The sequence below is a fragment of the Aplysia californica genome, unplaced genomic scaffold (assembly GCF_000002075.1).
Source record: "Aplysia californica isolate F4 #8 unplaced genomic scaffold, AplCal3.0 scaffold00470, whole genome shotgun sequence".
Classification (NCBI taxonomy): Eukaryota; Metazoa; Mollusca; class Gastropoda; order Aplysiida; family Aplysiidae; genus Aplysia; species Aplysia californica.
Genome location: NW_004797740.1, coordinates 365060 through 383991, shown reverse-complemented (window position 1 = coordinate 383991; position 18932 = coordinate 365060). Strand labels below are relative to the sequence as shown.

The following is an 18932-nucleotide window of genomic DNA, read 5'->3' as shown; positions in this document are numbered from 1 at the left end:
TGTAGGAGAGAGAGAGAGAGAGAAAGTCGATAGGGTGGGCAGGGGGTAGCCGGCAGGCATAAAATGTTCGCCCGCGCTGCTCGTGGCTCTATCGGTATTCTCATATTTTGATTCAAAGAAGCTAATAAAAAACGCTAGTTCTCTTCAGAAAATATCGACAAATCGGGCCACAAAATCCACATGCTTTCTCAGCGGCCACAATTCCCCGTCTGCCGGTTTTACGGCCTTTTCATGAATGAAACGGTATTACTGAAATGAAAACACTTGTCGATGCTTTCACCCCCGCATAATGATGGGTCAATTCCCCCGACTTTCTGTCGCCACTGGAGGGTGACGTCACTCCCTAGGGGCGCCCCTACGATACGGTTTACACAGGTCAAAGCTGGATTAGTACGCGGAAGTAAATAACGCGAAAAGGAAACTTAATTTTTTTTCATTTCCTCAAATCAAATAATTGTATTATAATGCAGAAATGATGTCATTAAATAAGGAAAGGGTTATCATATTACCTAAAATTTGTTTTTGTAAATATTTTTGAGAATCAGGAAGCGCACTTGTTTTCCTTTCGCGTCGTAATTTCAAGTTGGAAAGTTTTTACAGTGCTACTTCCCGTCTCACTGTCGCCACTCACAATAGCAAAGAAATATTTCTCGTTTCTCTGTAAAATCACTTTTATCAATGATGATAGGTTTAATCCACAAGGACAGGTGATACAGTCAGATCGAAGACTTCATTAATGCGGTGACAGAAGATCGCTAATCCTGAAGTTTTTAACGTCTCGAATCTTCAGGTAAAGTTTACCCAAACTTTATTTTTAGCACTTTTCGTAGTGTAGTTGTGGGGCCAGCAGGGGTGCAATGTGTTTATGTGTTTATTGGTGGGAAAGTCTTAGTATTATGATTATTGCATGCTCTGCAGACGTGCCTTAGGTTATGTTATCAATGTAGATGAAGGAGTTACGATTGTGTGAACACGAGCATCTCTGAAAACCGCTCGCCACTTATAACCCACTTGCTGCCCTCGCCGTTGCCTCGCCTTTTTCAGCTTTGATTAGATCTTGATTTCAATCTCCACAAACACAACACTGTAGAAAATTCATAGGGGAAATGGGAAGTATCTGGGGGGGGGCACCATTATTATAATGCACTGGTCTTTATTATGGGTGGAAACGTGTGCTTCTGTCAGGTCTAGATCTAGATCTAGAGGGTTGAGAAATTAGGACACTGTTTGTTTGGCCTTTGCCTTTGGGTTGGGTCATTTTGGTTTGTTAGTTACTGGCTGGAAATGAGAGTCTTCAACATTGAAATTGAGTATTTAAGTTTAACAATTTAGATCTAGATCTAGACTAGATCTATATTTAGAATCTAAGTAAAGTCACTAAAATAAGGTAGTGTCAATTGCCACCGAGTGACGCGGTGGCAAATGACAAAAATTGACTTTTTGTCAATTGCCACCGAGTAAATTGGAGTTTTTTTGCGTTTGTGGGTAGATCTAGATTATATTGTGCTCGAGTGCTCGGTGTGCATTCGCCTCTGTGTGTGTGTGTGTGTGTCTTTTCCTGACCCCCACCCCCCGATTTATGTTCCCCGATATAATGTGAATTTCTGTTTGTTTGTGTGCGTTTGTGACCTTCTAGGCCTACTTCTAGAATTGCCTGTGTTAGTTCTACACCAAAATGTAGGCTAAGGCTAGCCTAGATCTACATCTAGATCTGTAGCTCTAGACTAGATGCTCGTCCAATGAAATTAGTTGAGAACTAATTGACCAATTGGACACACATTTTGTATAATGCTAAAGCTAAAGATAGTGTTGTTTTCAGACTTGACACCGCTTCACTCGGTGGCAATTGACAAACGAAGTGTATACAGACCCGGGAACAAAGTCACTAAGTATACAGCCCCGGTAGGGGAACTCTTTTGTGATTTCGGGAAGTTTCAGACCTCAGAACCGGTAGAAATCTTTTGTGTGTGTGTGTGTGTGAGAGAGAGAGAGAGAGAGATCTTTTCTTCGGATTGTGATTCCTCCAATTCCAAAACGGAGGAAAAACCATCGTTCATCGAAACGACATCCGCAATCTTCATTTAGATCTAGGTTAGCCGCAAAACTAGATGAAAGATTTATGTCTGTCTGCCTAGATCTAGACCTAGACCATAGATCTAGAAGAACCTAGGTCTACCCTGAGCCAAGAGGGCGCTGAAACTCTCCGAAATCACAAAAGAGTTCCCCTACCGGGTCTGTATACTTTGTGACTTTGTTCCCGGTTACCGGGTCTGTATGTATACACTCCCATTGACAAAAAAGTCAATTTTTGTCAATTGCCACCGCGTCACTTTGTGGCAATTGACGCTACCCTAAAATAATCTGTGTGTCCGTGTTAAGGCTTAGGTTTACAAGATCTAGGTATGGTGCCAGTGTAGTGCTACTTAAATTAGATCTAAATCTAGTTGTGAACAGGATCAGAATCCTCGTTTGTAGGACATTGTTGTTTTCAATGCTGTTACTGTTGTAACAGAAACAAAGTGTCTTGACTCTCGTTTAAGGTTTTAGTCTAGGAGTCTAGGTGATCCAGTTGATGAAGTCCTATTCTGGAGGTTATCCCAGGAGGGTGACGCTGCATCAGTTCATCTATTTTTGTTGTCTTCTGGGGTTTCCCCAAGACTCTTGGGTTTCCATCGCCTGTACTGTAACTGTTGACTAGATCTCGTCGAGTTTGGTTTGTTTTTGGTCTTTTTGTATTAATTTGTATTATCCTTTACAAACAATCTTAACAATTCTCGTTCCATAAATTTACCTTCTCCTCAAAGTTGTACACAGACACACAAGCGCGCACACACATGCACGCTCAAAAACACACAATCGTGCGCACACAGTCCAAGCAGTCAGCTATGAGACCTAGTGACGTAGCCCTTCGCGCGCTAAGCGGCAAATGGGGCCCGCCACCGTGAGATCTAGTCTACTAACAAGGGAAGCCCCGGAAGACGACAAAAATAGAGGGCGGAAATACGTCATCCCTATTTGGGCCAATCTTAGAGGTGTGCTAGGTGCTCGCTGCAGCTTCATGTAAAAATAATGAAAATAGAATTAGACTCAAAATGTTATAAAATCCTTTCAATATACAGTCGAACCTGCCCTGGCGTCCAAGTCAAATTGAGACCGTGACACATGGATTTTCAGCTATTTTCAAAAAAGTTGAGTGGCATCCCTGGTTGTTGAACCGAAAAAAACCTAAGTTCCTATTTTTAAAATCTGAAACCTGCCGAAAAATGCCAATTTCTTTACTTTTTTTTTGACGGGTGCCTGATTTCACCACGCTGCCTCACATATTATATTGGATTGGTCAAGTGCGACAGTGACAACTGTCTGCCTACTGCATGCACTCATTTCACTTTCACAGCCAACATGGGAGGCTTTTATATTTAAACTTTCTAACGAATTTTGCAGGTGAACTTAGGAGTACAATGACTTCCCCCTTGTCTAGCATCTTTACATTTACCAGCCCTGCTGTGAAAAGACTTTTAGGTTGGAAGCAAGGAGATGAAGAGGAGAAATGGGCTGAGAAGGCAGTTGACTCGTTGGTGAAAAAGTTGAAAAAGAAAAAAGGTACTGGAGGAAAAAAAATGTTTTATTTGATTTGATTTTTGTATGGTTTGATAACATGTGAATGATCACTTCTTTTTCATGACATTTTTCTCATGGTTTGAGTAATCACATTATAATTTCCTTTAAAAAGACATTTTAAAATATATAATTCGTAAATTTTTCCTTTTTATAATGTACTGGTTCTGGTATTTTATATTGTGTTGCATGAAATAAATGATGTCCTTTTTTTTAAAATCTGAGGAGTGTATGTTTGAAGACAAAGTTCTGCTCTTTGTATTGGTAGAATTTTGTGCACTACTTGCTTTTTACGAAAGTTGACAAGGGTTGATATATATATATGACTGTAAGTGCTTCAATTTTCTACTTTAATAAAGGATTAAATTAAATAGTTATCTATTCCTTTCGCTTCTATTGTTAAGGTGCCCTTGAAGATTTGGAGAAAGCCCTGTCTTGCAAGGATCTGCAAACAAAATGTGTTACAATCCAGCGGTCACTGGATGGCCGCCTGCAAGTGTCTCATCGCAAAGGCTTGCCCCATGTGATTTACTGTCGTGTTTGGCGATGGCCCGACCTCCAGTCCCATCATGAACTCAAACCACTGGAGTCATGCGAGTACCCGTTCAGTGCTAAGCAAAAGGAGGTGTGCATTAACCCATATCACTACAGGAGGGTGGAAAGTCCGGGTAAGTTCAGCTATACTTCGTTGTTGTTGTTGTTATTTGTGTTTGTTTATTGATATTGGTATGGATGTTCCAATAAATATGATAAGGAAACATCTTTCAGCAAAGCTCCCGATCAGGACCACTGATTAGAATGCTTTGTTGAAAAATGCTTTTACACAGACTTGTTGAATTTTTTTTTCCTAATCCAAGTTCTCTAAACACTTGCTAAAAAGAAAAGAATGAAACAACCATCTCCCGATGATAAAGAGAGATGGTTAATGTTGCTGTTGTTTATCATACACTGATACAAGAAAGCGAGATAACACTGATATAATCTTTATTGATGAATAAGACAGAACAGAGTTCAAGCGAAGAGAAACAACATTAATGGCCACAAAACACTGGGGAAAAGAATATATATATATATATATATATATATATATATTTGTTTGTTTGCTTGGCACTAAAAATGTTAAAACTAAAATTATTCCCAAGATATGGATACTGTTTTTCTTGAGAACAATAGTTGGAATGGCTGATCTCAATGATAAATACCTTTTATTTTTGTTTTGGGTTCAGGTAGTTTGGGGTGGTGAGTGTCGGATGTTGTCAGCTTCTTGTGTTTCTTTCCGGTGTGCTATTTTAAAACTTGCGTAACTTGCTATAAAAAAAATACAACTTGAGGACAACTGCAGTAATCTTTTTTGTTCCTTGATAATGTTTGCATTACAATCCTGAGAGTGGATAGTGTTATAAGGGCATAACTGGTAGATTGTACTTGTTGTAAGTGTTTTACCTGCCATATTTCCCAAGCATGCTCAGTTAATATTTTGTAGTCCAAAGTGCTTAGTATAGACAGTGTTAATGCACATACATGGTGTCAGAGCCACTGTAATGCTTTGAATTGTTTTTAAGGCATTTTCTTATACACATGCTTTTTTTTGCTTTACCTAGCTTTTACTTTTATCTGTTCTGTTTTTAATCTTATAAAGTATAGTATAAAGTGGTGACAGTTAACTGATAGTAAAGACAAAATTGCCTAGGATTAGGTTGCTGGATAGTTAACACACTAAAGACGGCTACTGAGCTAAGATTTCTCAATATATATGAGAGTTTGGCTGAAAGGAAAGAGAAATTTAAAGGAAAATAAAGGAGTCGACAGATGTAAAAGATAGACGGCAGGTTGTGAGGAGCTTGAAACGCCTACGATTGATGACAAGTTCGGGGGGGGGGGGGGGGGGGGGGGGCTGGCTGACCTCTCCATAGGATTGTGGATTGGAGCTAGTTTGTCACAGCTAATGAGAAACACATGTATGGAATCCAAATGCTCATTACGTAGCTTTGGATAATAATCAAGATAACAAAGGTAATAAAATGTAAAGGGTAGGGTTGAACGCTGCCAGATGTGCTTTTCTGCAGTGGTAGTTTTAAGGCACAGTTGTTTGAGAATAAGCAACCTTTTTTTTATTTTCATCATCTTCAACTTCTTCTCATTTTTCTTTCTTTTTCTCTTCCATCTTGCTTCTTCATTTAAAAAAACGTAAACAAAACTAACAATATCCTAGGCTTTTTTGTCTTGTTTGTTGTTCTTCCCCACTCCTTCTCTTCGTCCTTTTTTTTTTTTTTTAACTTCTTCCCTCCAACTCCTCCACCTTCTTGCAGACAGATATTTCAGGTGGTTCAGTTCGTGCTCTGGTGTGCTTTTCTCCTCCTTTTTTTTTGTTTTGTTTTGTTTTGGGTTGTTTTTTTTTTATTTCTCTTGTAACCAGGGTTGATTTTTTTATATTTTATAAATAAAAATTTTAAAAATCGATTTTTTAAATTTAAATCAGATTTTTTAAAAAAAATTTTAATGAAAATGTCGACACAGTTTGGGATTTTCGGTTGCTAAAAGTATGTTCTTTTAGTGCAAAATGCATTGTCTTTATTTTAACTAATGATTAATTTAAGCAACTACAAAAGAAAGCCTTAATCTGCTATATCAGTGAATTATATTATGTATAGCTACAGACAAAAAATGAAGAAAATGTCAGTCTAAAAGGAGGGGGGGGGGGTTAATTGTGCATAGATAAACTTGCATTTTATTACAGTGTGTGTGGGTGTGTGTGTGTGGGTGTGCACACTCGTGTTTGTCTGAAAAGTAAAAGAAAATGTTAAATTCAATTATGAAAAAAAAGTAAATTGAATACTGTATTATTATATAGTGACAGGGGGGAAAGCAGACTTTTAAGCATGATTATATTAAGTCTACTAAACCTTATATCTGTTTTATAAAACCAAGGAAAGGAATTCTGAATGTTTAAAGATGTGAATACAATACATTTTTTTTAAAGTGATTTAAAAATCACTGAGTTTTATTTTTAAAATCAAGTTGATTAAAAAAAAATTTTAATTCACTGATTTAAATTGACCTGATGTAAATCAACCCAACCCTGATTTCAATTATGAAAAAAAAAGTAAATTGAATACTGTATTATTTTACAGTGACAGGAAGCAGACTTTTAAGCATGATTATATGTCTACTAAACCTTATCTGTTTAAAAGGAATTCTGAATGTTTAAATAGGTAAAAACTGAATACATTCTTTAAAAAGTGATTTAAATCACAGATTTTTATTTTTAAAATCAAGTTGATTAAAATTTAAAAAATCAACTGATTTAAATCAACCCAGCTCTGATTTCAATTATAGAAAAAAAAAAGTAAATTGAATGCTGTATTATTTTACAGTGAAAGGGGGGGGGGAAGCAGACTTTTAAGCATGGTTATATGAGATCTAGTCTACTAAACCTTATATCTGTTTTATGAAACAAAGGAAAGGAATTTTGAATGTTGAAATATGTAAAAACTGAATAAAAATAAATTTTAAAAATCAAGTTAAGTTGATTTAAATTTTAAAAATTTTAATCAACCCAACCCTGCTTGTAACACCTAATCTTCGGCATTTATATGACCTAATTGTGTTGCAAGTGCCTTGAAACGCCTGCAAAAACAAATCTTGCAGATATGGTGTTGAGGGGTGCCTCTGGTAGATCCTACTTCTTGTCTATCCCTGTTATTTCTATCCATGTGTCTTACTTTTCCCTGTATTAAATGGCTGTTATTGCATCAGTGTGCACCTCTTTGCGTAGACAGGCAAAATCAAGTTCTCCTGTCCATTTAAATCTAAAACTTAACCAAAACAAAATGTCTTAAGACATTTGAAGTGTTATATAGTAAGTCAGTTTCAAAGGATGTACGATCCATTCCCATGTGATGCAGGCATCTTTTAAAATATTCCTGTTCTTTGTGCTGGAATTGATACTTTTCCTCCTCCTCTTCATCTTGTATTAACGTCATGGTCATGGATGGCCTGGGTGTTGATTAGCAGGTGGTTGGATGGTACCACTGGTAGGTCCTACTTGTTTACTTTCCCACTGTTTTTTCTGTCTGTTGTCTTTTCGCAGCACTAATGACCATTATTATGTCCATGTGCTTCTCTTTACTCAAACAAATGCTGAGTAAGGTCAGCACAGAAAAAAAAAAACCTATACACTGTACTCCTCTTGTTTGCCTGTTGTCACTTAAAGACCTCTGTTTGTACTGAATATTTGCGAGGGAAAGTGTCTTCTCTTTATAGTTTTACAACAGCAGCTTTTTTATAAAAAAGAATTTGAATGTGGTTGCAAGTTTTAGTAAAAATGAAAAGGGAAGAATTCAGCTCTTCTTTTAATAGGATTTTGAACAAAATTTGAATCTGTTCTTTTCTTCCCACCTCCCTCCCCCAATCAAATTCCTTGCACTGAAATCTGCTTACTACTTTATGATGTATGTATCAACATTCTCAAACGCTTTGAAAATGCACTTCAACTCCTCTCAGCAAAAAAATAAAAAGACAAAATTAAATAGAATAGAATGTTTTGGCATTTGGGATATTTGTTTTGTGCTTGGACTTTACACCAGACTTTGCTTAGTGGGCAGGAAGCCCAAGGATTAAAAAATATTTGCCTATGTAAACAGTACTGTGTGGACAGCTGGCTGATGGAGGGGTGAAAGGTCAGGAAACAGGTGTGCAGGGACCTGTTTGTTACTTGCTGATAATTTTGTCAGTGGTGTGGATGTGTGATGGTGGGAAGCAGACGCGCGTATGATTAATGGTGACACAGAACTTGGTGCCTTGTCTTTTTCTCTTTCTCCACCATTGCCTGTTGATTTCAACTCTATTCAGAGCCTTGTTTTTTTCTTTTTATCCTTTTTAGCCTGTTGATTTCAATTCTGGGCCTTGTTCTTTTCCATTTATCCTTTTTCGCCTGTTGATTTCATGTCTGTTCCTTGTTTTCTCTTTCTTTTTTTCACCTGTTGATTTCAGGACGCCTAATTGGCAATAATTGAAATGCCAGTCAAAAAAATAGTTCTGTTGATCTCCTTCCTTTTTTTTTCTTTCCATCTTTCTATATGATTTCTTAAATTATGTTATTGAATAACAATGAATAGCCAACAAAACTTAAAAGAAAGCCCCTGAAACAGTTTCTTGGATTGTGTGGTGCACGGGATACATATATAAAAAAAAAAAAGATCACAAGTTGCAACATACTGCATAGCTTTCAGTGTCAGTCTTACCACGTTTACAAATTCAACACCCTTTTGCATTGTCGCCACAAAACAAGAGCCTCCTGTTTTTTAACTGAGCGTCTTGCTGAGGGGCACACCTCGGTCACCATTATAAAATAAAACAAGAGTGTTCCTGTGTGCTCAGTAATGTCCATTTTCGTAATATGTATAGACCATAAATAGCTCAATTGGTGGCTAGAGATGAAAAGATGTTTTGCGCGTGTAGGTATCAGATAATGTGACACATTGTACAGATGTGGACAACTCACTTTTGCAAATGTGTCAACACTTGAAGAGCTCTTGGGAACTGTCAGGGTTTTGTGTGTGTGCGGTTTGGGGGAGGAGGGGGGGGGGGGGGGCTCAGTTCTCCAGGCCGAGACTTTTGGGTTTTCTACTTGACTCAAGTGTGAGCCAGCAAGAAATCTGCTTAATTAGAATTTCTTTGTGGTGAGAGCATGAGTGCAGTAACTCTCGCTGTAGGCGACAAGACTTGAGCTTGGCTTGTTAAGCGGTCTTTTATGTTATTGTTGTAGGGGATGGGGTCCTTTAAAAATGAAGAGTGGCGTCTGTGGTGTAGCGGTTAGGCTCTTTGCTGTTGCACACAGGAGACCTGAGTGTAGTTTCTGAGCGGGGAAGAAATTTTCCTCGGGTATCTCGTTTTTTTCTGCAGGGGTGTGTCCCTCTTGCTGAGCATAGGTTAAAGCCTGCCTTTTAAATGATCTAAATTGCATTGATGGGAATGTTATCTACTGTTAAGGAAAAAAAGTGGAAGAGAAATGGGATTGGCCACCACATTATGTTGCTGAGAAGACTGAAAACTGAGTATTTATCACCACCTTTTAAAAGTCTCAGTCCTTCATTTAATACCTGTATAATTTCCATGACAGTGGCTGACAAAGTTGTGACCATATTACACTGCCATGAAAATCTACTTTTTAAAGATAAAAGTTGTTATTTTGACTTTATAGACAGGTCATTTCTTATCAAGTTCGAAAGTTAAAATCAGGCATAGTTATTTCATGCTGTGACCTACTGCCACATCAGAGTTCATGAACAATCTTCAGGAGAGACTTAATGCTCATGCTCTGCCTTTGAAATGACCTGCTTGTTCCCATATGAGGGGTTAACAAAGAAAAGAAAAAAATCTGTGATGTTCCCAGTGTTTTGTGGCCATTAATGTTGTAATGCTCTTCGCTTGAACTCTGTTCTGTCTTATTCATCAATAAAGATTATATCAGTGTTATCTCGCTGTCTTGTATCAGTAAGTATGATAAACAACAGCAACACTAAGCCTCTCTCTTTATCATCAGGAGATGGTTGGAAGATGCAACTGGCAGGTCCCACTTCTTTTCTATCTCTTTTGTTTTTATGTTTTGCTTTTTTGTTGCACTGAATGACCATTATCATGTTGATGTGGTTCTCTTTTCTCAAACTCTTTATCTGGGGCAAAGGTAAATGGATGGGTCTGCTGCCAAGTGTTACAGCTGCCTTGAAATTGCTTGTATTGGAAAGTAACCAAATTATCATTTTTCTATTGTCCTTCATGTACCTTAATGAAGGTGGAGGGAATATGATTGGGGGTGCACCACTGGTGTGTCCTACTTCTTTCCTTGTCCTGTGCCATTCCTGTCTCTTTAGCTCTTACCTGACACTAATAAATGTCTGCTGAAAAAAAAAAAAAAAAAAAATATTTAGAATAGTTTGAACTTCTTGTTCAATGGTATTTTTATGTTGTGATGGTAAGGGTAGCCTAAAAAAATGTTTGTGCAGCTCAGTACAGTAACAGAATAATTTGTTATAAAGTCTTAAATTAAATATTGAATTGTTTAACACAGGTGTGAAAGAAACATTGTGTGTTTTTAAAAAGACTGACGGTATCTTCAGTGTTCTAAAGACCAGCCATTCTTATTGCAATACAATATGCTTTGCTTTGACTGAGCAAATTTTAAAGCCAGAAAGGCAAACTTCTTTGAGTGTAATGTTTATGCTCTTTGTTGTACATCATATATGTGAAACTCAAGGCTTGCGGATGCTATCCGGCCCAGTGAACAACATATGGCCTGCAAGAGACTTTTAGGTAGTCCATCCTGAGAATGTATATTATTACACAGAACCATACTCCAAGCCAAAATGAACTTATTGTCAATGAAAGGTGCTAACCATCCAGCACAACAAATTATCATACGAGTAAGAGCGAAATTATTATAGGTGTGCCTTACTTTATTAATTGATATCATTGTGCTAAAAGATTCAGTTTTCAATTGCTCAACGAGTGTGAGTGGGTCGTTAGCGGTGTTGTTGTGTGCTTTGCTCCTTTCTTTCCTATCAAACATCTATCGTCCTTATTTGTCTTCTCTTTATTTTTTATTTATTTTTGTGTGTGTTACACTCTTTTAACACCTCTAATCTTCGACACTTAAATGACCTAATTGTGTTGCTTACTAAAAACTCACTAAATTTGGAAATGTGGTATCCCACTGTGCCAGGGTTGGTTCTGGCAGCAACCATTCTTTTACTATTAGGGTTGTGTGTGCCTGATAAATACATAGCTCGTGGTGTAACCCCAAAAAAAAAGTCAAGATCTGAAAGGAGGGAAGTAGTGCTTGGTCAATCTACCTCTTCATGGTCAGCAGGTCATGGGGAAAGGTGCATCATGCACGCTGCTTTTAGATAATTTGTTAGGACTCAAAAAGTCATACAATAACATGTAATTTCCTCTACGTTTGAGCAAAGTTTTTCCCATGTCAAGCTATAACTTGTCTTTTCTTTTCTGTTTCCAATGACAGTCCTGCCTCCTGTGCTAGTCCCACGCTACAGCGAGTACCCAGCTCATGGGGCTGTTCCTCCCTTCCAGCCGATTCCGGAACCATCCTTGCCCCACAACGTCACCTTCCCGTTCCCCTCGCAGCATTCTCCACAGACCCCTAGTTCCGGGCCCGGCAGTCCATTTGGTCTTCCTGGTAAGCTTAGTTCAAATGGCATTACAAAGCTTAATTCCAATGGCAATACTAGGTTTCATTTATACAGAGCTTAAAATTAGTTTCTCTGCACTATGTAACATTCCTAAAATCTATCTAGTTGGACGGTCAACAGATTCATAAAAAGGGGGAGAGAGTGGGTGTGAAGATGAAAAAGGAGTGGGTTTTTTAAATTAATATACATTACTGCTGTAGATGACTTGAATATCTTTGGTTTGTGAGATTTAAAAAAGTTGAATTCTGTCTCTATCACAGCCGACACCCCTCCACCTGCATACCAGGCCCAGGATGATAACCAGAATAATCAGAACGGACCTCAGCCCATGGACACAAACCATCAGCCTAACCCGGCCCACTCAGGGCCTCCTGCGCAGCCTTCCTTCCCACTTTCCAAACACCTGCCCAGAATTACAGGTAAATATCAGCTGTTTCTAATCTTATGATCACCACTTGTTATGCCATTTATGGTTTCCATAATGTTTCAATATGGATGATGGGTACAGGTTTATATGTTAGCTTCTTCTAGCTTATCTTTGTTACTGTGTTTACGCTGTATTTCAATGTAGATGGGTTGGCTGTTCTTTTTTTAGTGTGATTTCTTTTTATGGTTGTTTTTTTTTCAGTGGTGGGCTGTAATTTTTCTGGCTCTCTGCAAATTGTAGCTTTACAGGCTCAATTATAATTTGTGTGTTGAAGGGGAGGAGCAGAAAAGTTTGTTTTTTTAAGAGAGAATTTTATGTTGTCTTTATGCTAAAGTTTGTTAAAGAATGGTGTGGGGAAACAGAATAGCAGTATACATGTACTTAAAACTTGATGTTAGCTTAACATAGATCTAGTACTTTGTTCTTTTGAAAGTTATTCGCTTTGTTCGTCTAGGTGTTTTGGGGCCTGTTAGAATATCAGTCTGAGGTGTTTTCTTCGTGTGATTGTTTCGAGTCGATTTGTTCAACAGTACTGGGTAAACACAGTTTCAATGACTTTTCTTTTCTCATTTAATGATTGCCATCTTGTTCTCAGACCTGCCAACAATTTTTGTTTTTGTAGTCTCCCATGTTTTATTGTGTTAAAAAAGAGAGTAAATCCACAGAAAACCATGTCGGTGGTGGTTATATTGTCTCCCTATTCTTTTATTTATAGTATGCAGATAAATAATTATGGTTTTAGATTAACACCAGTCTTCATAGCATCATCCTTTCTTTTTTTTTTTCTCGTGCGTGTATGAAAAATTCATAAAATATCTTGTGTTTATATTTAGACGGATCCCTTATATGGCCCAGGGGACCCTGATGGGCAGGGTTGAAGCAGCAGATGACCTAAATTGTGTCTATGGCAATGTAAAACTCTTTCTCCTTTTATTTATTTATTTTTTTTACATTACAGTCATAACTAAGATGGCCAGCCATTGTTGGGGAGATAAATGGTAGTCTTAGGCAGGTGGATGTATTGGACAATATTGTTATAATAATAACAATGTAGAAAGAACACAAGGTTTGCACAGGTGTTTGTCTCAGACAGGTGGTCTTTATGACAGTTTCGGCTGTAATATCTCCTGAATGTGTTGAGTCCTTTGCGTTCACCCTTTTTTCTACATCAGCTTGATGTTCCGGGTTTTATGATGTTTGTAGGCTACTTTGTTGGTGTAACAAATACATTGGGGTTTGTTTGTGAAAAGTTGGCAGGTCTGGGCGTTCTCAGTATGTGGCATTTCATGTAGGATAACTTGCCATGATATTGTGCTAATAAAGACTATCTCTCCTGTCACACTTACCCTCTCACCCCGTTCCCCACATCCTCACCTGGACTGCCAACTGGAAAACCCTATGTCTGCCCTCCTGGTGACTTCTTACAATCCCGTTTCCTCCTCGGCTGACCCCGTCCTGCTCCCTCCACTTCTCTGGCCACGTCTTGTGTGACAGACAAGCAGCCAGTGACTTACCAAGAGCCCCACCACTGGTGCAACATTGTCTACTACGAGCTGAACAACCGCGTCGGGGAGCAGTTTCAGGCCTCCTCCAACAGCATTGTAGTGGACGGCTTCACCGACCCGTCTCGCACTGACCGGTTCTGTTTGGGCCTCCTCTCCAACGTCAACAGGAACTCCACCATCGAGAACACACGCAGGCATATAGGGAGAGGTGAGCCACGTGTGGGGAAAAGAAAACAACCACAGCCCACTTTCTTTATTGTTTGTATTTTGGGGGTTGTTGTTGTTTTGTTTTTTTTTGTGTGTGAATGTCCCTTATTGCCAGTGGGTGGTTGGTGGGTGCTGTAATGTGGTTTGCTTCTTCTTTCCTATAAAAGATCTATTGTATTGTCTTTAACTCCCTTCCTTTTTTGTGTTTGTTACTCTCTTGTACCACATCTAATCTTCAGCACTTATATGACCTGATTGTGCCTCAAGTGCCATAAGACTCGTATAAAAAACCTTTTTGCCGAGTGTATATAAGTGTTTGTTGTGCTTAATCGAAAATTCTTCCAAACAATTTGATAGTTTTGAGTTGACACATTTCATCTGCTGTATATCATCAAATTTCAGTACTTTTTGGATAAGTAAAAATAGTGACGTGAGAAATATAATTTTTACTGATTTAGAGATGTTTTGTGTTTTTCTATCATTTGTGGTGCTAGTGCTCAAAGTTTTGGTCTCCTTTTTCATTAAAAAATTTGTTGACTTGTTTGTAATTCATATGAAGGTGGCTGGTGGTCACTCTGCTGTTGTTGTCTCTTTCTACCTGCTTTTGGTTTTTCTACAGCATTCACCTGTCCGCAGATTGCCATTTGAGTATTCAGCATCAGGCACCCACTTTTGCTCTCTTTCCCTGTTTTCCATATCATATTGCGACTGTATTGCAAACTCATCAGCGTGGGTGGTTGGTGGGTGCTCTGGTGTGGTTTACTTTTTCTTTCCTATCAAACATCTATCGTCCTTATCTCCCCTTCTTCTATTTTATATTTGTTACTCTCTTGTAACACCTTTAATCTTCTGGCACTCATATGACCTTATGCAATTGTGAGCGCCATAAAACCTCTACTAAAACTAAACTAAAACTCATCAGCCTATTTTTCTTCTAGTACAGATGTTGTTGATGTAAACATTCCTCCATATATAATATAAGCAGATTTCATGTTTTTATGTATTTTGGCGGTAAACAGTGACTATGTTTGTGCAGTCAGCGCCAGTGTGCTAGTTTTAAATGCAACCTCTTGTTATTAAGATTGTTGGATTGCCCCTGCAGGTGTCCATCTGTACTATGTGGGTGGAGAAGTCTATGCAGAATGTTTGAGCGACAGCAGCATCTTCGTTCAGAGCAGGAACTGTAACTACTCACATGGCTTCCACCACACTACAGTGTGCAAGATACCACCGAACTGCAGTCTCAAGATCTTCAACAATCAGGTAGGCTTATAGCCTGTTTAAGCTCAACGCCATCTACGGCCCTGTTATGAATACTCTCACAGCATAAGAGGAGACGTAACCGCCATATATGAAATCATACATGGTTTGGGGTTTTTTGGTAAAAAATTGTTAACAAAAGGAATCAGATATGATAAAAATGTTAAATAAATTTCAAAAGATAGATTCTAAAAGTTTTATTTCAAATAATGGTCAGTCTAGGCCTGTCCTCATTGTCTGGTTGGTCTACTGATCAGTTCCAGCTCTGGTTTATTTGTCCTACTTCTGACATCAAGATGTGATACAACACCGATGTCAGATTCCTCCTTCCAACCAGGCATTAGCGCATGGTGCCTCCCCACCTCCCCCCATCATTGTTATGTTGATATATACACATAGATCACCATCATGAATGAGATCAATAATGTCTAGATTCAGGTTCAACTCGAAGGGGAGGAAAATGTTGTGAAAAGCATCGTATTGAAACTATGGTAACTTTAAGCCCAAGGGTGAAACGAAAAATTCAGCAGAAAGCATTGGTTGATCAAAATTTCCCGAATTGTAAAAATCATCATCATACATCAGTGCAATATACATTTTTGGTAACTACAGTCACTGCAAAGGTGAGTCAAAAAATAAAGTGGGTGTCATGTAAGCTATCCTCACTTGACTGCATATGGTACCATAGTCAACTTTTAAATTTTAAGATAGAATTATGTGATAAATTTTGTTTACCCGATTTATAAAATATATACCTGTATTTATGACATCTGGATGAGGGTGTTCTTTTCTTTTGTCAAATGTATACCTGCACTGAGAACATTATGCTCATGGTGTTCTTTTATGTCAAATGTATACTTGCATTTAGAACATTATGTTTTGGGTGTTCTTCTCTCTGATACACATTCCTCCTTTCTTTCAGGAGTTTGCCGCTCTTCTGTCCCAGTCAGTGAACCATGGCTTTGAAGCAGTGTATGAACTCAGCAAAATGTGCATCATTCGCATGAGCTTTGTCAAGGGCTGGGGGGCAGAGTACCACCGGCAGGATGTCACATCCACTCCTTGCTGGATTGAGTTGCATCTGAATGGGCCCCTGCAGTGGCTGGACAAGGTCATCACACAGATGGGTTCGCCAATGAACCCGATTTCTTCAGTGTCGTGACCCCGCTGTTTCCTGGAGCGGTCTGCGTAATCATTGTCACTCTCATGCTGGAGCCAGGAGTTATTTCTCTCGCTCTCTCTCATTTTTCCCGAGGAAACACTCTCATTCAAGGAAATGTTCTCTTGTTACATTTTGCTTGAGAAAAAAAGCTCAGTTTGCCGTGGTGGACACTCTGGGAGTGGGTGAATTCCGTAGATTGTTTTAGTTGTGGTTTTTGGGTTGTTGTTTTTTTTTGGTTACATTTTTTTTATAGAAATATCCTGCTCTTGAGGTATTTGAGGTAAAAAGCTATGGTTAAGTGTTACTTTCCATTTATGAAAATAATGGGGGGGGGGGGGATGAATAGTCTTTGTGTTCCCACTCCTGAGTCTTTATTTCTTTGAGAGAATATTTGCAGGTGGTCTGTGGGGTAATGTGGAGTTTTTTTGTTTCTTTTAATGAAGTGTTTTTGTTTGTTATTGATGATCAGTTTGTAGATCCTTTGCCCAGTTTGTTTCTTATCCATTTGATTGTCGCTTGTTCAGTGGTTTTCTGAAATTCACGTTTTGTTTTAGTCCCACTGTTCCTAGTGAAGAGTGCAGAGAAGTGAAGTGGTTTTCTCTACAGAGAAATAAAATCATCGTATTAACAGCTCAACACTTTTGACCAAGTTGAATTTTTTTTTTCCATCATCTTTTATGTTTTGCATAATTGTTGTAGAGTTTTTGCTTGTGCTGTCAGATTCAGAATGTTCCTTAGGTTCACAGAGAAAATATGCTGTCTTTTTTCTACTTGAAAGACTTGTGTTCAAGATGTAATTCACTCTCCACAAGAAATAAGTCCTTTCAGTTTTACAGCCTTTCTAGTACCAGTATAAATGTTTATTTTCAGTAGGCAAATATTCTCCAGTACCTCGATAGTTTCCTTGTTGTGTGGGAACTGGCTCCTTCTGTTGCTGACTCTCGTCTTTGTCTATTTTAATCCGCAGTGGCCTCAATTTCCAGTGTAAAGTGATTGGTACTCGCATAGTCATGTGCATGTAGTTGATGTGGCTTGTAATGGAGAAAAGTAGCTTTGTGGTGTCATTGGGGATATAAGACCTATTCATCCATGTTTATGTTGGACAAAGTAGCTGTAACCCATGTTTGAAAAACAATTTTTTTTTCCTCCGTTGCATAATGTTTGTCATTGGCTTAAGTTTTTTTTTTCCCCACCGATTAATTTATCGTGGATTTTGTGAACTTCAACTGAGTTTGGGAAGTGACATTGCCTTGGTAGATCTTTTGATCTGAGCTCGACATACATGAAAATGTACTTAAAATTGTTTGGTCGTGACAGGTAATTTTGTATTTGTTTATTATGTCCACTGACATGTGTTGTTTTGAACAAGTTTTTCGGTGCAAAAAGTTTTTATGCACCATGTTTCTGGTGGTTTACATGATTGTGTTTATCTGTGGCTATGGGTGAAATGGAAGTAGCGCTTTTTTGTTATAATGTCGGTAGCGCCACGAACAAAGGGATGAAAGCGTGGGTTGATTGTCAGTCTGAGAAATCTTTTCACTGTAGAGGGTGAAAAAGTGTTCCAATATTACTTGCTCATTATATCGCGCATATTCATTAATTTCTTTCTTGTCATATAAAGAAGTCACACTTAATGCAATCGTTCAATTCACTTTAAAGTGTTCTGTCGAGGGGAGAGAGAGATCCATGTGGTGTACATCATATACCAATTACATAACTATCTGTATATCTCCCACCGCCAGTTACAAGCATTACAGCTGAATGATCTGACTCATGTTAAGGGCAGTATTTATTATCCTGATCCCCCATTCCATCGTTTATTCTACACCATCAAAAAAAAAAGACAACAGTCACAACTTTATAGATATTGATCTATGTTTGCTTTGTTATTGTGCACCATTAATCTGTTGTCAGCATATTTAGATTTAGAGAAAAAAATTTGGATGGTGTTTGCACTGGTGTCTTGTCAATGTCTTCCCTGTTGGTTTCAAACCTACTGTAATTTTCACCCCTAAAAATTTTTTTCTTTTTTTTTTTTTGTGGGGTGGTGACAGTTCAACAATGGCTGACATTTTTAGGGGAGGGTAGATTAACATTCTACTGTGAACGGGGAAAATTGGTTTGGGATTATTAAAAGATTGTTCCATTTTTATGAATAGAGATGATTTGATTTAAATCACTTGAGTGTAATGGTATGGGAAGAAAGATGGAGGCAGCATCTGTTTTGCCAATTGTGGAAGTCATCGCTGCGTGATGGGTAACGGTAAAATTTAACTTTGCTTGTCTTTGGGCATTATGTGGGTACTTTGGAGTTAAATCTTGTAATGGGAAGAGAGAAGAGGCTAGACTTGTAAACACCAATCTCTTTTTCTCTGAGTGCTAAATTTTTGCTGCAAGCTCTAGTGGTTTAAATTGGGTGTATGGTATACATAAAGACAATTTTTCTCCCACTTCAGAATATCTGGAGCCTTTAAATAAAATGATACGAGTCGACTGCCAGTTTCCAGTGTCAGTCAGGGTTAAAATGGTGAGGGATTCTCTCCCCCCCC

General features: G+C 38.3%; 2 protein-coding genes across 2 annotated transcripts in view; one reads left to right on the top strand and one right to left on the bottom strand.

The window, feature by feature from the left end:
• LOC101855127 (glutathione S-transferase C-terminal domain-containing protein) overlaps positions 1-326 on the bottom strand; it is a gene marked incomplete in the record, with an annotated part of 29884 nt that extends 29558 nt beyond the window's left edge. The window contains 1 exon segment of the mRNA XM_035971608.1: positions 251-326.
• A 252-nt stretch (positions 327-578) lies between these two features.
• Positions 579-18313, top strand: LOC101851595 (mothers against decapentaplegic homolog 5). Its single transcript, XM_005105421.3, has 8 exons — positions 579-790; positions 3442-3600; positions 4020-4283; positions 11636-11809; positions 12083-12241; positions 13744-13962; positions 15064-15224; positions 16144-18313. The coding sequence occupies exons 2-8, from the start codon at positions 3459-3461 to the stop codon at positions 16381-16383; spliced, it is 1359 nt and encodes a 452-aa protein (XP_005105478.1). The 5' UTR covers positions 579-790; positions 3442-3458; the 3' UTR covers positions 16384-18313.
• Positions 18314-18932: the final 619 nt, after the last annotated feature.